Source organism: Microcaecilia unicolor, chromosome 8 (assembly GCF_901765095.1).
Source record: "Microcaecilia unicolor chromosome 8, aMicUni1.1, whole genome shotgun sequence".
Lineage (NCBI taxonomy): Eukaryota > Metazoa > Chordata > Amphibia > Gymnophiona > Siphonopidae > Microcaecilia > Microcaecilia unicolor.
Window position 1 is genome coordinate 186909030 of NC_044038.1, and position 19110 is coordinate 186928139.

The 19110-nt window shown below is 50.3% G+C and overlaps 1 protein-coding gene across 1 annotated transcript in view; it reads left to right on the top strand.

The window, feature by feature from the left end:
• KDM3B (lysine demethylase 3B) overlaps window positions 1–19110 on the top strand; it is a 479529-nt gene that overhangs the window by 420560 nt on the left and 39859 nt on the right. Inside the window, 1 exon segment of the mRNA XM_030211010.1 lies at window positions 5673–5812. Within this exon segment, the coding sequence (XP_030066870.1) occupies window positions 5673–5812 (140 nt within the window).

Consider the following 19110-nt stretch of genomic DNA (forward strand, 5'->3'; position numbering starts at 1 on the left):
AGTTGTTCGCTTCATGAGAGGTTTGCTTTTGTCAAAGCCCCCTGTCAAGCCTCCTACAGTGTCATGGGATCTCAATGTCGTTCTCACCCAGCTGATGAAACCTCCTTTTGAGCCACTGAATTCCTGCCATCTGAAGTACTTGACCTGGAAGGTCATTTTCTTGGTGGCAGTTACTTCAGCTCGTAGAGTCAGCTTCAGGCCCTGGTAGCCCAGGCCCCTTACACCAAATTTCATCATAACAGAGTAGTCCTCCGCACTCACCCTAAGTTCTTGCCAAAGGTTGTGTCGGAGTTCCATCTGAACCAGTCAATTGTCTTGCCAACATTTTTTCCCCGTCCTCATTCCTGCCCTGCTGAACGTCAGCTGCACACATTGGACTGCAAGAGAGCATTGGCCTTCTATCTGGAGCGGACACAGCCCAACAGACAGTCCGCTCAATTGTTTGTTTCTTTTGATCCCAACAGGAGGGGAGTGGCTGTAGGAAAACGCACCATATCCAATTGGCTAGCAGATTGCATTTCCTTCACTTACGCCCAGGCTGGGCTGGCTCTTGAGGGTCATGTCACGGCTCATAATGTTAGAGCCATGGCAGCGTCGGTAGCCCACTTGAAGTCAGCCACTATTGAAGAGATTTGCAAAGCTGCGACGTGGTCATCTGTCCACACATTCACATCTCATTACTGCCTGCAGCAGGATACCCGACGCGACAGTCGGTTCGGGCAGTCAGTGCTTCAGAATCTGTTCGGGGTTTAGAATCCAACTCCACCCCCCTAGGCCCATGTTTGTTCTGTTCCAGGCTGCACTCTCAGTTAGTTGGTAAATTTTTTAGGTCAATCTCAGTTATGTCCTCGCCATTGCGAGGCCCAATTGACCATGGTTGTTGTTTTGAGTGAGCCTGGGGGCTAGGGATACCCCATCAGTGAGAACAAGCAGCCTGCTTGTCCTCGGAGAAAGTGAATGCTACATACCTGTAGAAGGTATTCTCCGAGGACAGCAGGCTGATTGTTCTCACAAACCCGCCCGCCTCCCCTTTGGAGTTGTGTCTTCCCTTCTCTTTGTCTTGCTACATATGAGACTGGCCGGCACGAGCCGGTTCGGGCGGGAAGACGGCCGTGCATGCGCGGTGCGCATCGGCGTGCGAGGACTAGCAAAGGACTTTGCTAGGAAGTTTTCCGATTGGAGGGGCTGCCGTGGACGTCACCCATCAGTGAGAACAATCAGCCTGCTGTCCTCAGAATACCTTCTACAGGTATGTAGCATTCGCTTTCCAGGGCTATGGGGCAATTATACCCTCTGAGTGAGGAGCATATGGCTCGCTTTGCTATGCCTAAAGTGGATGCCCTAGTCAGCTGTGACAAAGAGAACTACCCTCCCTGTTGAAGGAGGTGTTGCCCTGAAGGATATTCAAGACCGTAGACTGGAATCAGCACTTAAACGGTCATTTGAAATTGCAGGTCTCACTATTCGGGTGTGTGCATGCAGTTGTTATGCTGCTAGAGCCTGCATGGCTTGGTTGCAACAGGCAGTGGAACAGCCCGGTGATGGAGCGGAGCCCTTTTCAGATGTGGCTCCGCAGATGGAGTCGGCCTTGTCCTTTCTTGCTGACGCCCTTTATGATATTGTCAGAGCTTCGGCTAAACACATGGCAGTAGCAGTGGCGGCTCGCCGTCTTCTTTGGCTACGGCATTGGGCGGCGGACATGGCCTCTAAGCAAAGGTTGGTGAAGTTGCCCTTTCAAGGCCTTCTCCTGTTTGGTGAGGAGTTGGAGAAAATTGTGAAGGGCCTGGGTGAGGCTAAACCCCAGCGCTTGCCCGAAGATAGGCCTCGGCCTTCCTCTAAGGGTGCGGCGGTCCACTCCTCTTTCAGACCTCGCTTCCGTGAAGCTCGATGGTACTGCCCGGGGCGTTCTGCTGGGTTCATTTCTCGTGCCCGTTTTCAGCAGAGGAACTCCTTTCGCTCGGACAAATGTTCCACAGCCACTGGCTCAAGGCCTGGAGTTCAGGGGCGACCCTCTCAATGATGGTGCGCCGACCCTCTCCTCGAGTCCTGTCATCGGAGGACGTCTTTGCCGAGGAGTGGGCCAACATTTCCTCAGTTCAGTGGGTCTTGGACCTCATCAGACACTGTTTCAGAATAGAATTTGACGCCCCTGTAAGAGACGTGTTTGTGGAGTCCCGATGCGGTTCTGCCACCAAACGGGCGGCGGTAGAGGAGACTTTGCAAGGTCTGATTCAAATAGGGGCCGTGTCCCCGGTACTTCCCGCCGAACACGGCTGGGGGCGCTACTTCATCTACTTTGTGGTGCCGCGAAAAGGAGGGTCTTTTCGCCCTATTCTGGGCTTAAAAGAATTAAACAAGTCCCTGAGAGTGCGGCATTTTCACATGGAAACCCTGCGCTCCGTCATTGCGGCGGTACAGCCAGGAGAGTTTCTCACATCTCTGGACCTGAAAGAAGCTTACTTGCAAATTCCAATCTGTCCCCTGCACCAGAAGTTTCTGAGGTTTGCGGTGATGGGAAAGCATTTCCAGTTCCGGGCCTTGCCTTTTGGCCTCGCCACAGCTCCCCACACCTTTTCGAAGGTTATGGTGGTAGTAGCTGCCTTTCTAAGGCGAGAGGGTATTCGGGTTCACCCGTACCTGAACGACTGGCTCATTCGAGCAAACTCTGCTGCAGAGAGTCAGCATGTAACAGCCAGAGTGGTCTCAGTACTTCAATCTCTGGGCTGGGTCGTCAATTTGGCCAAAAGTCACCTGACCCCCTCGCAGTCTCTAGAATACTTGGGGGCCAGGTTCGACACAGCCTCGGGGTATGTGTACCTACCCGAGCAAAGGCGGTGCAAGCTTCAGAATCAGGTCCGTCTGCTCCTGAGGATGCCCCGCCCGCGAGCTTGGGACATTGTCCAGCTGCTTGGATCGATGACGGCCACCATGGAACTGGTGCCCTGGGCGAGAGCGCACCTGAGACCTCTACAGTATGCTCTACTCCAAAGATGGTCTCCAGTATCTCAGGATTATCAAAGCAGACTCTCTTGGCTCCCTGCGGCCCGACTCAGCATGGAGTGGTGGCTCTCAGACAGCATGCTGCGGCGAGGAATGCCGCTGGCGCTTCCCGATTGGTGCCTAGTGGTGACAGATGCCAGCCTGAAAGGCTGGGGCGCACATTGCAAGGGGAAGCATGCCCAGGGTCTATGGACACCCGAGGGAGTGGTCCATCAACCGCCTAGAGTTGAAAGCGGTGTTTCAGGCGTTTCTGGCTTTTCAAGTGACCCTGGAAGGATTGGCTGTCAGAGTGATGTCAGATAACACGACAGCAGTGGCCTACATAAATCGACAAGGTGGCACTCAGTGCAGAGCTCTAGCCGCGCAGGCCGAACAAATTTGCCACTGGGCCGAGCTGCATCTACAGTTTCTGTCGGCAGCTCACATTGCAGGTCAGAGCAACGTGCAAGCCGATTATCTAAGCAGGCATCAGATCGATCCAGCAGAGTGGGAACTTGCAGACGAAGTATTCCTGCAGATATGTGCCAAGTGGGGCAAGCCTGTGATGGATCTAATGGCGACAAGCATCAATGCCAAAGTCCCGTGCTTTTTCAGCAGACAGAGAGATCCTCGCTTGGCGGGGTTGGACGCCTTGGCTCAACCCTGGCCTCCGGGCCTACTGTATGTGCTCCCTCCGTGGCCCTTGATAGGGCGAGTGCTCCTGCGCAGTCGGCTGCATCCAGGAGAAGTGGTTCTCGTCACCCTGGATTGGCCCAGGAGGCCTTGGTATGCGGACCTCCGACAGATGCTCATAGAGGATCCCCTTCAGTTACCTCTGGTTCCCAACCTGTTGTCACAGGGTCCGGTGACCATGGAGGACGCCAGCCGATTTGGTCTTATGGCCTGGCGAATGAGAGGGTGCAATTGAGAGACAAAGGCTATTCCAATAAAGTAATTACCACTCTCCTGCAAGCCCGCAAGCGTTCCACTTCCGTGGCTTATGCCAGGATTTGGCGCCAGTTTGAAGTCTGGTGTGCTTCCAAAGAGATCACACTCCTGCGGGCTCCTGTCTCGCCGATTCTGGACTTTTTGCAGGATGGTGTACAAAAAGGCTTGGCCTATAATTTCCTGCGGGTGCAAGTGGCAGCGTTGGCCTCCCTGCATGGCAAGGTTGAAGGCGTGTCTTTAGCTGCTCATCCAGATGTGGCACGGTTTCTTAGAGGGGTGCTTCGGCTCCGTCCTCCCGTGCGTGCACCTTGTCCAGCTTGGAACCTGGGGCTAGTGCTGAAAGCCCTTCAGGGTGCTCCCTTTGAACCGCTTCAGCGTGCTTCAGAGACAGATTTGACACTGAAGGCCATCTTTTTAGTGGCCATTACTTCAGCGAGACGGGTGTCAGAGCTCCAGGTGCTGTCCTGTAGAGACCCTTTTCTGCAATTTTCAGAGTCCGGGGTCACGGTTCGGACCGTGCCTTCCTTCGTGCCTAAGGTGGTTTCAGTGTTTCACCTAAACCAACCTATTTTATTTCCCTCCTTTGTCAAGGAGGAGTTTCCAGAATCTTTTGGGCAATTGCACCTGTTGGACGTGCGCAGGACTCTGCTGCAGTATCTGCGAGTTACTAACTCTTTGAGGACCTCTGATCATCTGTTTGTTTTGCTATCAGGTCCTCGCAGAGGGTCTCCAGCGTCTAAAGCCACTATTGCCCGCTGGCTCAAAGAATCTATCTTTTCAGCTTATTTGCTTGCCGGCCGGCCTCCACCTGATGCCTTTAAGGTGCATTCCACTAGAGGAATTTCCTCTTTTGGGCTGAAACTGGAGCACTCTCTCTTCAAGAGATTTGTAGTGCAGCAGCATGGGCTTCTAAGCTCTTTTGCCCGACATTACAGGCTGGATGTGGCTGCCAGGAGGGACGCACATTTTGGAGCGCAAGTGCTAGCACATGGTGTGGCTTGTTTCCACCCTATCTAGGGATTGCTTTGATATATCCCATCTGTAATGGCTGCATCTGCTTGATGACAAGGAAGGGAAAATTAGGTTCTTACCGTGATAATTTTCTTTCCTTTAGTCATAGCAGATGCAGCCATGATCCCTCCCTGTCTGATTGCTATCTGCTGTAAATCTATTTCAGGTTCTGTTCATGTTTCCTGGAGATTCCGTCCTTGGGAGAAAGTCGGAAAACAGTCTTCAGGATTCTTGTTCAATTAAAGGAGGATGACTTAATTCCCTCCAGTTTCATGTTTTGGAGGATGAGTTTATTGCCTCCGGGAGGATGAGTTTATTCCCTCCAGTTATGTCTCAGTGGAGGATGAGTTTATGCCCTTCGGGAGGATGTTTCATTCCCTCCATTCTGAGTTAATGCCCTTTGTTGTAGGGCCATCGTTCGCTGTGAGGAAAGCTCATGCTATTCCCATTGCGGTTTGCCATACTGCTTTGGAAGCTTCAAATACTGAAGAGAGGCAGTGGAGCAAGCTGGTATGAGGCACTGAAAAAAGTGTGCTCTCTATCTCCCTCTGCTGGTTGATGGACACAACCCATCTGTAATGGCTGCATCTGCTAGGACTAAAGGAAAGAAAATTATCACGGTAAGAACCTAATTTTCCCTCTCAAGCTTTTGTTTTAACAACAGTTGTTTTTTTTAATCAGTAATTGTGTTATTCATCTTCCTTCATATTATTGTTTTACTTTTGCCTTCTTAGAGGTATTGAGAACCATTGAAGAAGGAGATGTGGATGAAGTGACAAAGCAACGTATCCATGAGGGGAAGGAGAAGCCAGGTGCACTATGGCACATCTATGCTGCCAAGGATGCAGAAAAAATCCGGGAGCTGCTTCGTAAGGTCTAGCAGAGAATCCATATTATTAATATTCATTTTCCATTCACTTTTGCATTGAGGTCAAGATGCTCATATAGTTTGTCGATCTTGTGTTCTGCACAGCTCTCATTCCACTATTGCCATTTGCTTTCTACGGAATCCTTTGTGTGCGTTGCCTCACATCTGATTCATTCTTTCTATCTCTGTATGGTTTATTTAAAATTTCATATACCCCTCCTCTTGAGAATATCACAAGGCAGTTTACAATAAAATCTCATAAAAAAAGAACGCCATTATTAAAAGAGTAAAGAACCACTCATACAACAAGCAGCATTTAAGAGCAAAAGAGAGAGCAAATAAAGTCAGAATTAAAATTTATCCAATCAGGTCAGTGAATCCATAATGCGCAGTTGCCATTCACCACTACATCTCTGAATGCGTTCTGAAACATATATGTCTTCAATGCAATACGAAATTTGGGATGTGAGCGTTCAAGCCAGATGTTAGAAGGAAAGGCGTTCCATAATGACGGTGAAGTTTCTAGCATAGCAACCCTAGCAGAAGGAATTTGCAAGCAGAAATCATTGAGAGAATGAAGAATCTGAGGGGCCACGTAGGGTACAGACAAAGCAGTAAGATATATGAGGGAGTACCATGATGCAGAGCTTTAAACAAAAGGACTAAAATCTTAAATTGCACTCAGTAGATTACAGGAAGCCCAATGATGGGAAATAAAACGAAGATAACACAAGGGAATCCTGTTTATGTTCAGTCTTTTTTATTAAAGTAATCCATGTACAAACGTAATACATTCTCAATATTCATAACTTTTGGAAAACAAGACCAACTTCCAATTCCTCCCCACCAACCCCCTCCCCGCTTTCAATGTGAATACAAAAACAAGCCTAACTCCTCCCCCCCCCCCCCCCCCTCCAAGCCACTTCTAGCTTAACATTCTTAGTTGATGACAGAGAGGAAACAAGAATTACCTTCAAAATTGTCATTAAAGGAACTAAAAAGACACCAACTAACTTTTACCACATTTTAAAACCCTCCCCAGCCCCCAACCTTGAACATCAACAAATGTTAAAGTCCAATAAATTTCCTCAATGACAGTATCCTCCCATGTGGCTATTAAACTGGTGTTCCACCCAAAACTGCTTCAACTGTAACAATACACCCATCAACTGTAAGGGAAGCCACTACTCTTGGGCCATCCCCTACCCATAATAATAACCATTACCTCTCCCCCCAGAACTACCCTTCCCCCCTTTCTGCAGTGAGGAATCCTGTTTAAAAGGAATGGATCCACAGAAGCTTAGCGGAGATTGGGTGGCAACACTGGTAATTGGAAAGCAAAGCCAGTGCTGGGCAGACTTCTATGGTCTATGCCCTGATTCTGGCTGAATACATTTGGATAGGCTGGAGTGTAATTTTTCAGGGGCTTTGAGTTAACCTCAGAAATTTTAGAACAAGGACGGTGCTGGGCAGGCTCCTATAGTCTGTGCCCTGAAAAGGGCAAGGACAAATCAAGGTCAGGTATATATATGAAGTATGACATACCATGTGTAATGAGTTTATCTTGTTGGGCAGACTGGATGGCCTGTACAGGTCTTTATCTGCTGTCATCTACTATGTTACTATGGGCTAAGTTCTTTGAAAGTACGCCTCTGTTACTATTACATGCTCAGAACATTTGGTGCAAGTAAATGCTTGAATGGCTGTATTTTGCACTGTTTGGAGTCTATGTAAGTAAGATAAAGGTAGTCCGGAATAAATGGAATTACAATAATCTAGATGAGATGTTATGAGCATATATAGAGAGATCGAGAAAAGCCTGTCTTTTGGCTGGGCCCAGAGCTCTGGAACAAATTGTCACTGCAAACAGAGCTTTTTCTTAAAAACTTCAAGATGTTCTCTTAAAACCCCATTTTTTCATGGCCACATTTGGAAATTGGTTAGGGAACAGTGGTTGAGACATTGAATTTACTTGCAGTTCAGATTTAGACCGAGATTGATTGAATATTATTTGTGTTTACTTGTTCTGTTCTGTCCTGTTCAATAATAAGAGTTTTTTTCATGTTGTCTGTCTTTATTTAAGTTATGTGTTCACCATCTAGAGCTGATACAGATTGATCAAATTAGATATTAAGTATTAAATGTTGAATTCTGTTGGTTGATTGTAGACTAGTATTTTGATGCTTGTTGGTTGGTGTTTTTATGATTTTGAGAGAGTGAGGTGGTTATAGACTGGTATTTTGATTAGTTTGATATAGCGAGATGATTATTTTGTTTAATGAAGACTTGATATAGCGTTAATTGTACCATATTTATTTTATGACATTTATATCCCACATTATCTCAAATAGGATTCAAGTTCAATGTGGCTCACGATATAACAAAAGTAGAACTAACAAGGTTTTTTGATTACGTAGGACAGTGTGTGTATGTAATTTTTTGTTACATTTGTACCCCGCGCTTTCCCACTCATGGCAGGCTTAATGCGGCTTATGTGGGGCAATGGAGGGTTAAGTGACTTGCCCAGAGTCACAAGGGAGCTGCCTGTGCCTGAAGTGGGAATTGAACTCAGTTCCTCAGTTCCCCAGGACCAAAGTCCACCACCCTAACCACTAGGCCACTCCTCCATACATACATCCATAATGTGTGTGTGTATGTATATATATATATATATATATATACACACACACACAATTATTAATAACAGCACAGCATAAAATCCTGATCATATGACATGTTTGTAATACATAGGCTAGAATGTGAATATGTCTGTTAAGTGGTTTACAATAATTCAAATAAATCTAAAAGAGAAAGGAAAAAGAACATGAAAGGCAGAGAAAGGGGAGGGGATCACTTAATTTTATTGTAGGTATTTTGGAATAGGCAGGTGGTGTTCTGCTTTTTGACATGAAGGCTCAAGTCTGATCTCCAATGCTATGTCTTTATTAAGTGTTGTTTTTAGGCTGCTTGTATCCTTTCCCAAATTAGCATGAACAAGCCATTCTCAACTGGGAGGGGTAAAAGAAACCAAAGCTACATGCATATGAGAGAGTCAATTTTATTCACTTACCAGATACAAATACAGTAGTTTCTCATGAGAGATCAACACAGTTACTTAACAAGATGTTTTCTGTATGCATCTCCAAAATATTATTCTAATTCAGCTACTTATATCATTTGTTTCAGACAATGATTTACAAGACGTTTTCTGCAAACTATCCTTCTCACAGATTATTATCTGATTTCCAGCATCTGGTTTCCTTAAGCTGTTAGACAACATTCTTCCTGTTTGTTTACACTAGCTTCTTTCCCAGGCCTGCTTGCCCCCTAAGGGTATCATAATAGGCCATAAATTCAAGAGATCATAAATTCCAGAGTCATGCAGGCTCATCGACCTCTGATAGATTCCAGAGTCATACAGACTTATCAATCTCTGGCCTTTTAACCCATTCCATAGTGCATAACCTGTGCTCATAATTCTACAGGGTGGCCAGCATAACCAAAGGCAGTATGATGAGTCTGGTCCAGACGATAGAGGAGTTAGATATCTCTAACAAGACTTGGTGCAGGATCATAGGTTATGAGCAAAATTATAAGGAATCAATAAATTTGTAATCCAGAGAGATTGGAATGAGACCTTTCTCCGAGGACAAGCAGGCTGCTTGTTTCTCACGACTAGGTTGACGTCCACGGCAGCCCCTCAAACCGGAAGAAAAAATCTCGCGGGAGGTCCCGCATGCGGGGCACCCCACCACGCATGCGCGGCCATCTTCCTGCCCGTGCGCGACCGTTCCCGCTCAGTTTTTTCAATTTCCGCGCTGGAGACGTGTCTTCGTCCCTCTCCATGTCAGCCCCGGAAAACCGATTTGTGGCCTAGTCCGCGAGTTTCTTTTATTGTCCTTCGCTTTCCGCGTGTTCGCGTGCCCCCTCTTTAAAAAAAACTTTCCTTTTCGTCGAGTTTTCTCCTTTTCTTTCGCCTCGTCGTGGCCTTGTGGCCATGCATCCGTTCTTTCTTTTGTGGTGTTGCGTTTTACCGCCACCATCGACGATTTTGACCTCACCGATGCAATTTTTCCGTCGATGTCCTTGAAGGTCCCGAGCGGATTCAAGAAGTGTGGTCGGTGCGGCCGGCAGATCTCGCAGACCGATCCTCACGCTTGGTGTCTCCAGTGCCTCAGTCCGGAGCATAATTCCAAGGCGTGCACCTTGTGTCTCGGCTTGAGAAAGCAGACGCAGGTGGCGAGGCAAGTTCTTCGGGACCGTCTTTTTGGAACTTGCGATGGCACTTCAACGTCGACCTCGGCGGCATCGGTGTCGACGGCCGGGTCTTCAGTGCCGGTTCCGATGTCGACATCTTTGACACCGATTATGGCACCGACCCCAGGAGTACAGGTTCCCTTGGCCCGACGACCTGCCAGTGACGGCGGCGGTGAGCGACCGCGTGGGCAGTCCGCCCCGGCCGCTCCCGCTGCTCAGGGCCATCGGGACCGAACCCTGTCGGATCCGACCCTCAGAGGGCGCGGAGACTCCACCTCCTCCTCCTCGTCCATACCGCGGAGCGCCGATGACGGGCATCGAAAGAAAGCTGCGAAGAAGCACCGTCATCGGTCGGCCACAGCGCATGGGACTGGCAGCTCCGGGACGTCGAGAGACTAAAACCCTAAGAAGCGCCAACGCCGGGAGGAGCGCTCCCCCTCTATTGAAGAGGTGTCAATGCGCAGGTCGTCGGGTACCCCAGTACCATCGCCTGGACCCGGGCAGCTTCCAGCACCGACGCCCTCACCGGTCCCCCAGCCTGTCCCGATAGCGGGCCTAGACGAGTGCCTCCGAGCCATCCTCCCAGGGATCCTGGAGGGGCTGCTGCGCCAGGCCTTGCTGGCACCGGGGGTGCTTGCGCCCACGGTGCCGTTAATGGAACCCCGGCTGGCTGTGGCCCAGTGATGCGGTCTTCGACGTCGATGGAGGGAGCTTCGTCCCCGCTGGCGCGGGAGTCCACCTCGATACCATCGTCGAGGACGTGGTTCCTCGGCGTCGAGATGGGCCCGGTTGCGCTCTGAGCTGAGAGAGCTCATGTCCGACACCGAGGAGGAGGCCTCATGGGGGGAAGAGGAAGACCCCAGATATTTCTCCTCCGAGGAGTCTGCGGGCCTTCCCTCCGACCCTACGCCTTCACCAGAGTGGAAGCTCTCGCCTCCAGAAAGCCTCTCCTTCGCCTCTTTTGTCCGGGACATGTCTATTAGCATTCCCTTCTCAGTGGTCACCGTGGATGAGCCGAGGGCGGAAATGCTTGAAGTCCTCGACTATCCATCACCACCTAGAGAGTCTTCCACGGTACCGTTGCACAATGTCCTCAAGGAGACACTGCTTCGGAACTGGTTGAAGCCTTTATCTAATCCCACCATCCCTAAGAAAGCGGAGTCCCAATACAGAGTCCATACAGGCCCGGAGTTGATGCGGCCTCAGCTGCCACATGACTCAGCGGTCGTGGGCTCTGCTCTCAAAAGGTCGAGGAGTTCGAGGGATACCGCCTCGGCGCCCCCAGGGCGGGAGTCTCGCACTCTGGGCTCGTTTGGGAGGAAGGCCTACCATTCTTCCATGCTCGTGACCAGGATCTAATCATACCAGCTCTACACGAGCATCCACATGCGGAACAATGTGCGGCAACTGGCGGACCTGGTTGACAAGCTCCCCCTGGAGCAGTCCAGGCCCTTTCAGGAGGTGGTCAGGCAGCTGAAGGCGTGCAGAAAATTCCTGTCCAGGGGTACCTGTGATGTGGCATCCAGCGCCGCGGCCCAAGGTATAGTGATGCGCAGACTCTCATGGCTGCATGCCTCTGACCTGAACAACTGCACCCAGCAGCGGCTGGCGGATGTCCGTTGCCGGGGGGATAACATTTTTGGTGAGAAGGTCGAGCAGTTGGTGGACCAACTACACCAGCGGGAAACCGCTCTCGACAAGCTGTCCCACCGGGCGCCTTTAGCATCCGCCCCCACTGGTGGACGTTTTTCCCGGACCAGGCAGGCTGCACCTTATGCTTACAGCAAGCGTAGGTACAACCAACCAGCCCGAAGGCCTCCTCAGGCACAGGGACAGTCCCAGCGCGCTCGTTCCCGTCAACAGCGTGCGCCTAAGCAGCCCCCTGCGCTTCCACAGCAAAAGCAGGGGACGGGCTTTTGACTGGATCCATGGGAACATAGCCGCCATCAAAATAGCCGTGCCGGTCGGGGGGAGGTTGACAGTTTTTCACCAAAGGTGGGCTCTCATAACCTCCGACCAGTGGGTTCTCCAAATAGTGCGGTGCGGATACACCCTAAATTTGGTCTCCACCCCACCAAATTGTCTATCGGGAGCTCAATCCTTCAGCTCCCACCACAAGCAGGTACTTGCAGAGGAACTCTCTGCCCTTCTCAGCGCCAATGCGGTCGAGCCCGTGCCACCCGGGCAGGGATTCTATTCCAGGTACTTCCTTGTGAAAAAGAAAACAGGGGGGATGCGCCCCATCCTAGACCTGAGATGCATGAACAGGTATCTGATGCAAGAAGAGTTCAGCATGCTTTCCTTGGGCACCCTTCTCCCCATGATTCAGAAAGACGATTGGCTTTGTTCCCTGGATTTAAAGGATGCTTATACTCGCATCCTGATACTGCCAGCTCACAGACAGTATCTGCGATTTCGTCTGGAGCCGCGTCACTTCCAGTATTGTGTGCTGCCCTTTGGGCTCGCCTCTGCACGGCGGGTGTTTACCAAGTGCCTCGTGGTGGTGGCGGCGTACCTGCGCAAGCTGGGGGTGCATGTGTTCCCGTATCTCGACAATTGGCTAGTGAAGAGCACCTCAGAGGCGGGAGCTCTTCGGTCCATGCAGTGCACTATTCAACTACTAGAGCTGCTGGGGTTTGTGATAATTTACCCGAAGTCCCATCTCCAGCCAGTCCAATCTCTGGAATTCATAGGAGCTCTGCTGAATTCACAGACGGCTCAGGTCTATCTTCCCGAGGCGAGGGCTCAGAACCTTCTGTCCCTCACCTCCCAGGCCAGAGCGTCCCAGCAGCTCACAGCTCGGCAGATGTTGAGACTCCTGAGCCATATGGCCTTTACAGTCCATGTGACTCCCATGGCTCGTCTTCACATGAGATCAGCTCAATGGACCCTAGCTTCCCAGTGGTGCCAGGCCACAGGGAATCTGGAAGATGCCATCCGCCTGCACAACAGTTGTCGCAGTTCGCTGCACTGGTGGACGATTCGGACCAATTTGACCCTGGGACGCCCGTTCCAAATTCCTCAGCCTCAAAAAGTGCTGACGACGGATGCATCGCTCCTGGGGTGGGGAGCTCATGTCGATGGGCTCCACACCCAAGGGGTGTGGTCCCTCCAGGAACACAGTCTTCAGATCAATCTCCTGGAGCTTCGAGCGGTCTGGAATGCACTGAAGGCCTTCAGGGATTGGCTGTCCTCCCAAATTATCCAAATTCGGACAGACAATCAGGTTGCAATGTATTACATCAACAAGCAGGGGGGCACCGGATCTCGCCCTCTGTGTCAGGAGGCCGTCAGGATGTGGCGATGGGCAAGCCAGCACGGCATGCTCCTCCAAGCCACGTACCTGGCAGGCGTAAACAACAGTCTGGCCGACTGGTTGAGCAGACTCATGCAACCGCATGAGTGGTCGCTCCATTCCCGGGTGGTACGCAAGATCTTCCAAGTGTGGGGCACTCCCTCAGTGGACCTTTTCGCCTCCCAGACCAATCACAAGCTGCCTCAGTTCTGTTCCAGACTTCATGCACACGGCAGACTGGCATCGGATGCCTTTCTCCTCCATTGGGGGAAGGGTCTCCTGTACGCATATCCTCCCATACCTTCGGTGGGGAAGACCTTACTGAAGCTCAAGCAAGACCGCAGCACCATGATTCTGATCGCGCCCTTTTGGCCCCGTCAGATCTGGTTCCCCCTTCTTCTGGAGTTGTCCTCCAAAGAACCGTGGAGATTGGAGTGTTTTCCAACTCTCATTTCGCAGAACGACGGAGCGCTTCTGCACCCCAACCTTCATTCTCTGGCTCTCACAGCCTGGATGTTGAGGGCGTAGATTTTGCTTCTTTGGGTCTGTCTGAGGGAGTCTCCCGTGTCTTGCTTGCTTCTAGGAAGGATTCCACTAAAAGGAGTTACTTTTTTAAGTGGAGGAGGTTTGTTGTTTGGTGTGAGAGCAAGGACCTAGAACATCGTTCTTGTCCAGCACAGAACCAGCTTGAATACCTTCTACACTTATCAGAGTTGGGTCTCAAGACCAACTCAGTAAGGAATCACCTTAGTGCAATTAGTGCTTATCATCATCGTGTAGAGGGAAAAGCCATCTCTTGAGAGCCTTTAGTCGTTCGATTCATGAGAGGCTTGCTTTTGTCAAAGCCCCCTGTCAAGCCTCCTGCAGTGTCATGGGATCTCAATGTCGTCCTCACCCAGCTGATGAAACCTCCTTTTGAGCCACTGAATTCATGCCATCTGAAGTACTTGACTTGGAAGGTCATTTTCTTGGTGGCAGTTACTTCAGCTCGTAGAGTCAGTGAACTTCAAGCCCTGGTAGCTCATGCTCCTTATACAAAATTTCATCATAACAGAGTAGTCCTCCGCACTTACCCTAAGTTCCTGCCGAAGGTGGTGTTGGAGTTCCATCTTAACCAGTCAATCGTCTTGCCAACATTCTTTCCCAGACCGCATACCCGCCCTGCTGAACGCCAGTTGCACACATTGGACTGCAAGCGAGCGTTGGCCTTCTATCTGGAGCGGACGCAGCCCCACAGACAGTCCGCCCAATTGTTTGTTTCTTTCGACCCCAATAGGAAGGGAGTCGCTGTCGGGAAACGCACCATCTCCAATTGGCTAGCAGATTGCATTTCCTTCACTTACGCCCAGGCTGGGCTGGCTCTTGAGGGTCATGTCACGGCTCATAGTGTTAGAGCCATGGCAGTGTCAGTGGCCCACTTGAAGTTAGCCACTATTGAAGAGATTTGCAAGGCTGCGACGTGGTCATCTGTCCACACATTCACATCTCATTACTGCCTTCAGCAGGATACCCGACGCAACAGTCGGTTCGGGCAGACGGTGCTGCAGAATCTGTTTGGTGTTTGAATCCAACTCCACCCTCCTGGACCCGGTTTTATTCTGTTCAGGCTGCACTCCAAGTTAGTTGTTCCTCGTAGGTCAATTTCTGTTATGCCCTCGCCGTTGCAAGGCCCAATTGACCATGTTTGTTGTTTTGAGTGAGCCTGGGAGCTAGGGATACCCCAGTCGTGAGAACAAGCAGCCTGCTTGTCCTCGGGGAAAGCGAATGATACGTACCTGTAGCAGGTGTTCTTCGAAGACAGCAGGCTGATTGTTCTCACCTACTCTCCCTCCTCCCCTTTGGAGTTGCGTTTTTTCCTCGTTTCTTTGCTTGTCATTTAACTGAGCGGGAACGGTCGCGCACGGGCGGGAAGACGGCCGCGCATGCGCGGTGGGCGTGCCCCGCGTGCGGGACCTCCCGCAAGATTTTTTTCTTCCGGTTTGAGGGGCTGCCGTGGATGTCAACCCAGTCGTGAGAACAATCAGCCTGCTGTCCTCCGAGAACACCTGCTACAGGTATGTATCATTCGCTTTATATACGAAAAGGAGTTTGACCTGAATACGCGCCAAAACCAGAAGCCAGTGTTTAGAAAAAAGTAGTGGAGTCATATGATAAAATTTGCGGGCACCATGAACAAGTTTAACGGCGGTCGACTGTATAACTGCAACAAGCGTGGAATAAAAAGAAAGACGACCCCACACTAAACGCCTAGAAACAACTTCAAAGAAAATATAAATATACCATAAGACAAACTAAAAGATTATATTACAAAACTGAAATTGGACCAAACTACAAGGACACACATAAACTCTTCCAACTCGTGAATAAACTACTAGATATTACACCAGTCACAACTGACACCAAGGATACACCAGGAGCAGACAATCTCGCGCGATACTTCAAAGAGAAAATCGTACAATTGCGACTTAAAATACCTGTCAGTACCATCGACTACGCTGAACTCCTTGACTGTCTAGATGCAGACCCTGGTATACACCCAGCAGACAGAACCTGGACCAACTTCGAGACATTATCGGAGGTTATCATCTCCCAAACGCTCAAAAGATTTGCCAAATCTCATTGTAAATTAGACATATGCCCAAACAGCCTTATGACATCTGCCCCTCAACAATTTATGACAGACCTAACGAATCACTTGAACTATATGTTACAAAATGGACTCTTCCCGAAGGAGAAAGGAAACATTCTACTCACCCCATACCCAAAGATGCAAAGAAAAGTGCTAGTGAACTAACCAACTACAGGCCAGTAGCATCCATTCCCTTAATAACCAAACTAACGGAAGGGATGGTGACCAAACAACTCACAAACTACTTAAACAAATTCTCAATACTGCATGACTCCCAGTCAGGATTTCGATCTTACCACAGTACTGAAACTACTACTACTACTACTACTTAACATTTCTAAAGGACTACTAGGGTTACGCAGCACTGTACAATTTAACATGGAAAGACAGTCCCTGCTCGAAGAGCTTACAATCTAAAAGACAAATGTACAGTTAATCTGATAGGTCAGACAGATAGGGGCAACCTATATGTTCGAAAGGTTAGGTTCCGAATGCAGCATTGAAGAGGTAAGCTTTAAGCAAGGATTTGAAGATGGGTAGGGAGGGGGCTTGGCGTAGGGATTCAGGAAGATTGTTCCAGGCATAGGGTGAGGCAAGGCAAAATGAGCGGAGCCTGGAGTTGGCAATGGTGGAGAAGGGTACTGAGAGGAGGGATTTGTCATGTGAGCGGAGGTTACGGGCAGGAACGTAGGGGGAGATGAGGGTAGAGAGGTAGTGAGGAGCAGCAGAGTGAGTGCATTTGTAAGTAAGGAGGAGAAGCTTGAATTGGATGCGGTATCTGATCGGAAGCCAGTGAAGCGACTTGAGGAGAGGGGTGATATGAGTATATCGGTTCTGGTGGAATATAAGACGTGCGGCAGAGTTCTGAATGGATTGAAAGGGGGATAGATGGCTGAGTGGGAGGCCAGTGAGGAGCAAGTTGCAGTAGTCGAAGCGAGAGGTAATGAGAGCATGGACGAGAGTTCGGGTGGTGTGCTCAGTGAGGAAAGGGCGAATTTTGTTGATGTTGAAAAGGAAGAAGCGATAGGTTTTGGCAGTCTGCTGGATATGCGCAGAGAAGGAGACGGAGGAGTCGAAGATGACCCCGAGGTTGCGGGCAGATGAGATGGGGAGGATGAGGGTGCCATCAACTGAGATAGAGAGTGGGGGAAGAGGAGAAGTGGGCTTAGGTGGAAAGACGAGGAGCTCAGTCTTGGACATGTTCAGCTTCAGGTGGCGGTTGGACATCCAGGCAGCAATGTCGGATAGGCAGGCTGATACCTTGGCCTGGGTCTCTGCGGTGATGTCTGGTGTGGAGAGATAGAGCTGGGTGTCATCAGCATAAAGATGATACTGGAGGCCATGAGATGAGATCAGTGAGCCTAGGGAAGAGGTGTAGATAGAGAAGAGAAAGGGGTCCAAGAACAGATCCCTGGGGAACTCCAACAGATAGCGGGATGGAAGATCCATGAGAGTGCACCCTGAATGTGCGGTGGGAGAGATAGGAGGAGAACCAGGAGAGGACAGAGCCCTGGAACCCAAATGAGGCCAGTGTGGCGAGAAGTAAATCGTGATTGACAGTGTCAAAAGCGGCAGAAAGATCGAGGAGGATAAGGATGGAGTAGTGGCCTCTGAATTTGGCCAGGAGCAGGTCATTGCAGACTTTAGAGAGTGCTGTTTCTGTCGAGTGGAGAGGGCGGAAACCGGACTGGAGTGGGTCGAGGATGGCATGAGAGGAGAGAAAATCAAGACAGCGGCTGTGAACGGCGCGTTCAAGTATTTTGGAGAGGAAGGGTAGGAGAGAGATGGGGCGATAGTTGGAGGGGCAGGAAGGGTCAAGTGATGGTTTTTTGAGGAGAGGTGTGACTACGGCGTGCTTGAAGGTGTCAGGGACAGTTGCGGTGGAGAGAGAGAGGTTAAGGATGCGACAGATGGAGGGGTTGACAGTATGGGCGATGGTGTTAAGTAGGTTGGTGGGGATGGGATCAGAGGAACAGGTGGTGCATTTCGAGGAGGAAAGAAGGCGGGAGGTTTCATCCTCGGTGATCTCAGGAAAGGAGGAGAAGGAGGCCTGGGTTGGTTGGTTGGTTGAGGGAGAGGGTTAATGGGTGAAGGGGGGGGTGGGGGGTGATGGCTTGGTAGTGAAAAGGTTGATCTTTTGCACTTTGTCGTGGAAGTAATCAGCCAGTGATTGAGGAGAGAGTGAGGGGGGAGTGGGAGCGGGGGGCACCTTGAGGAGAGAGTTAAGGGTGACGAAGAGACGACGAGGGTTGGAGCTGAGAGAATTGGTCAATTGGGTGTAATAGTCCTGTTTTGCAAGGAATAGGGAGGAGTGGAAGGAGGATAGCATGAATTTATAGTGAAGGAAGTCTGAATGAGTACGAGATTTCCTCCAGAGGCGTTCGGCAGATCTTGCGCAGGAGCGAAGGTAATGGATGCAAGGGGTCAGCCAAGGCTGGGGATCAGTACGCTTTGTGGGACGGGAGGTGAATGGTGCGAGGGTGTCGAGCAGAGGAGAGAGCGGCATTGTAAGCGGAGACCGCTTTGTCGACAGTCTCAGAGGACATGATGGATGGGAGGAGATTAGAGATACTAGTGGATAAGGTGAGGGGGTCAATGGCCTGGAGATTCCTGGAGGTGGTGGTTAAGGTTGGGTGGGGCAGGGGGGGGTGAAGAAGTGTGAATGTGATCAGGTGGTGATCGGAGAGAGGAAGAGCTGAAGCTTAGAAATTGGAGGGTGAGCCGGATGAGGAAAGGATGAGGTCAAGACAATGGCCGTCACGGTGAGTAGGGGTGGTAGAGCACAGCTGGAAGTTGAAGGAGGAAGTTAGGGTGAGGAACTTAGAAGCGTGAGGGTCGGATGGGTCATCAGCATGTATATTAAAGTCTCTGAGAATGAGAGACGGAGATGAGGGTTCAAGAAAAACAGAGAGCCAGGCATCGAAATCGGTAAGGAAGGAAGAGAAGAATTTTTTCAGGGGGGCGGTAGATGACTGCCACTCTGAGTGGTAGCAGGTTGAATAGCCGGATGGAGTGGGCTTCAAAGGATGAGAAACTGTGAGACTGCGGTAGGAGGAGGGGTTGGAAACTACGGGAGGGCGAGAGTAGTAACCCAACGCCTCCACCGCGGCCAGGGCGGGGAGT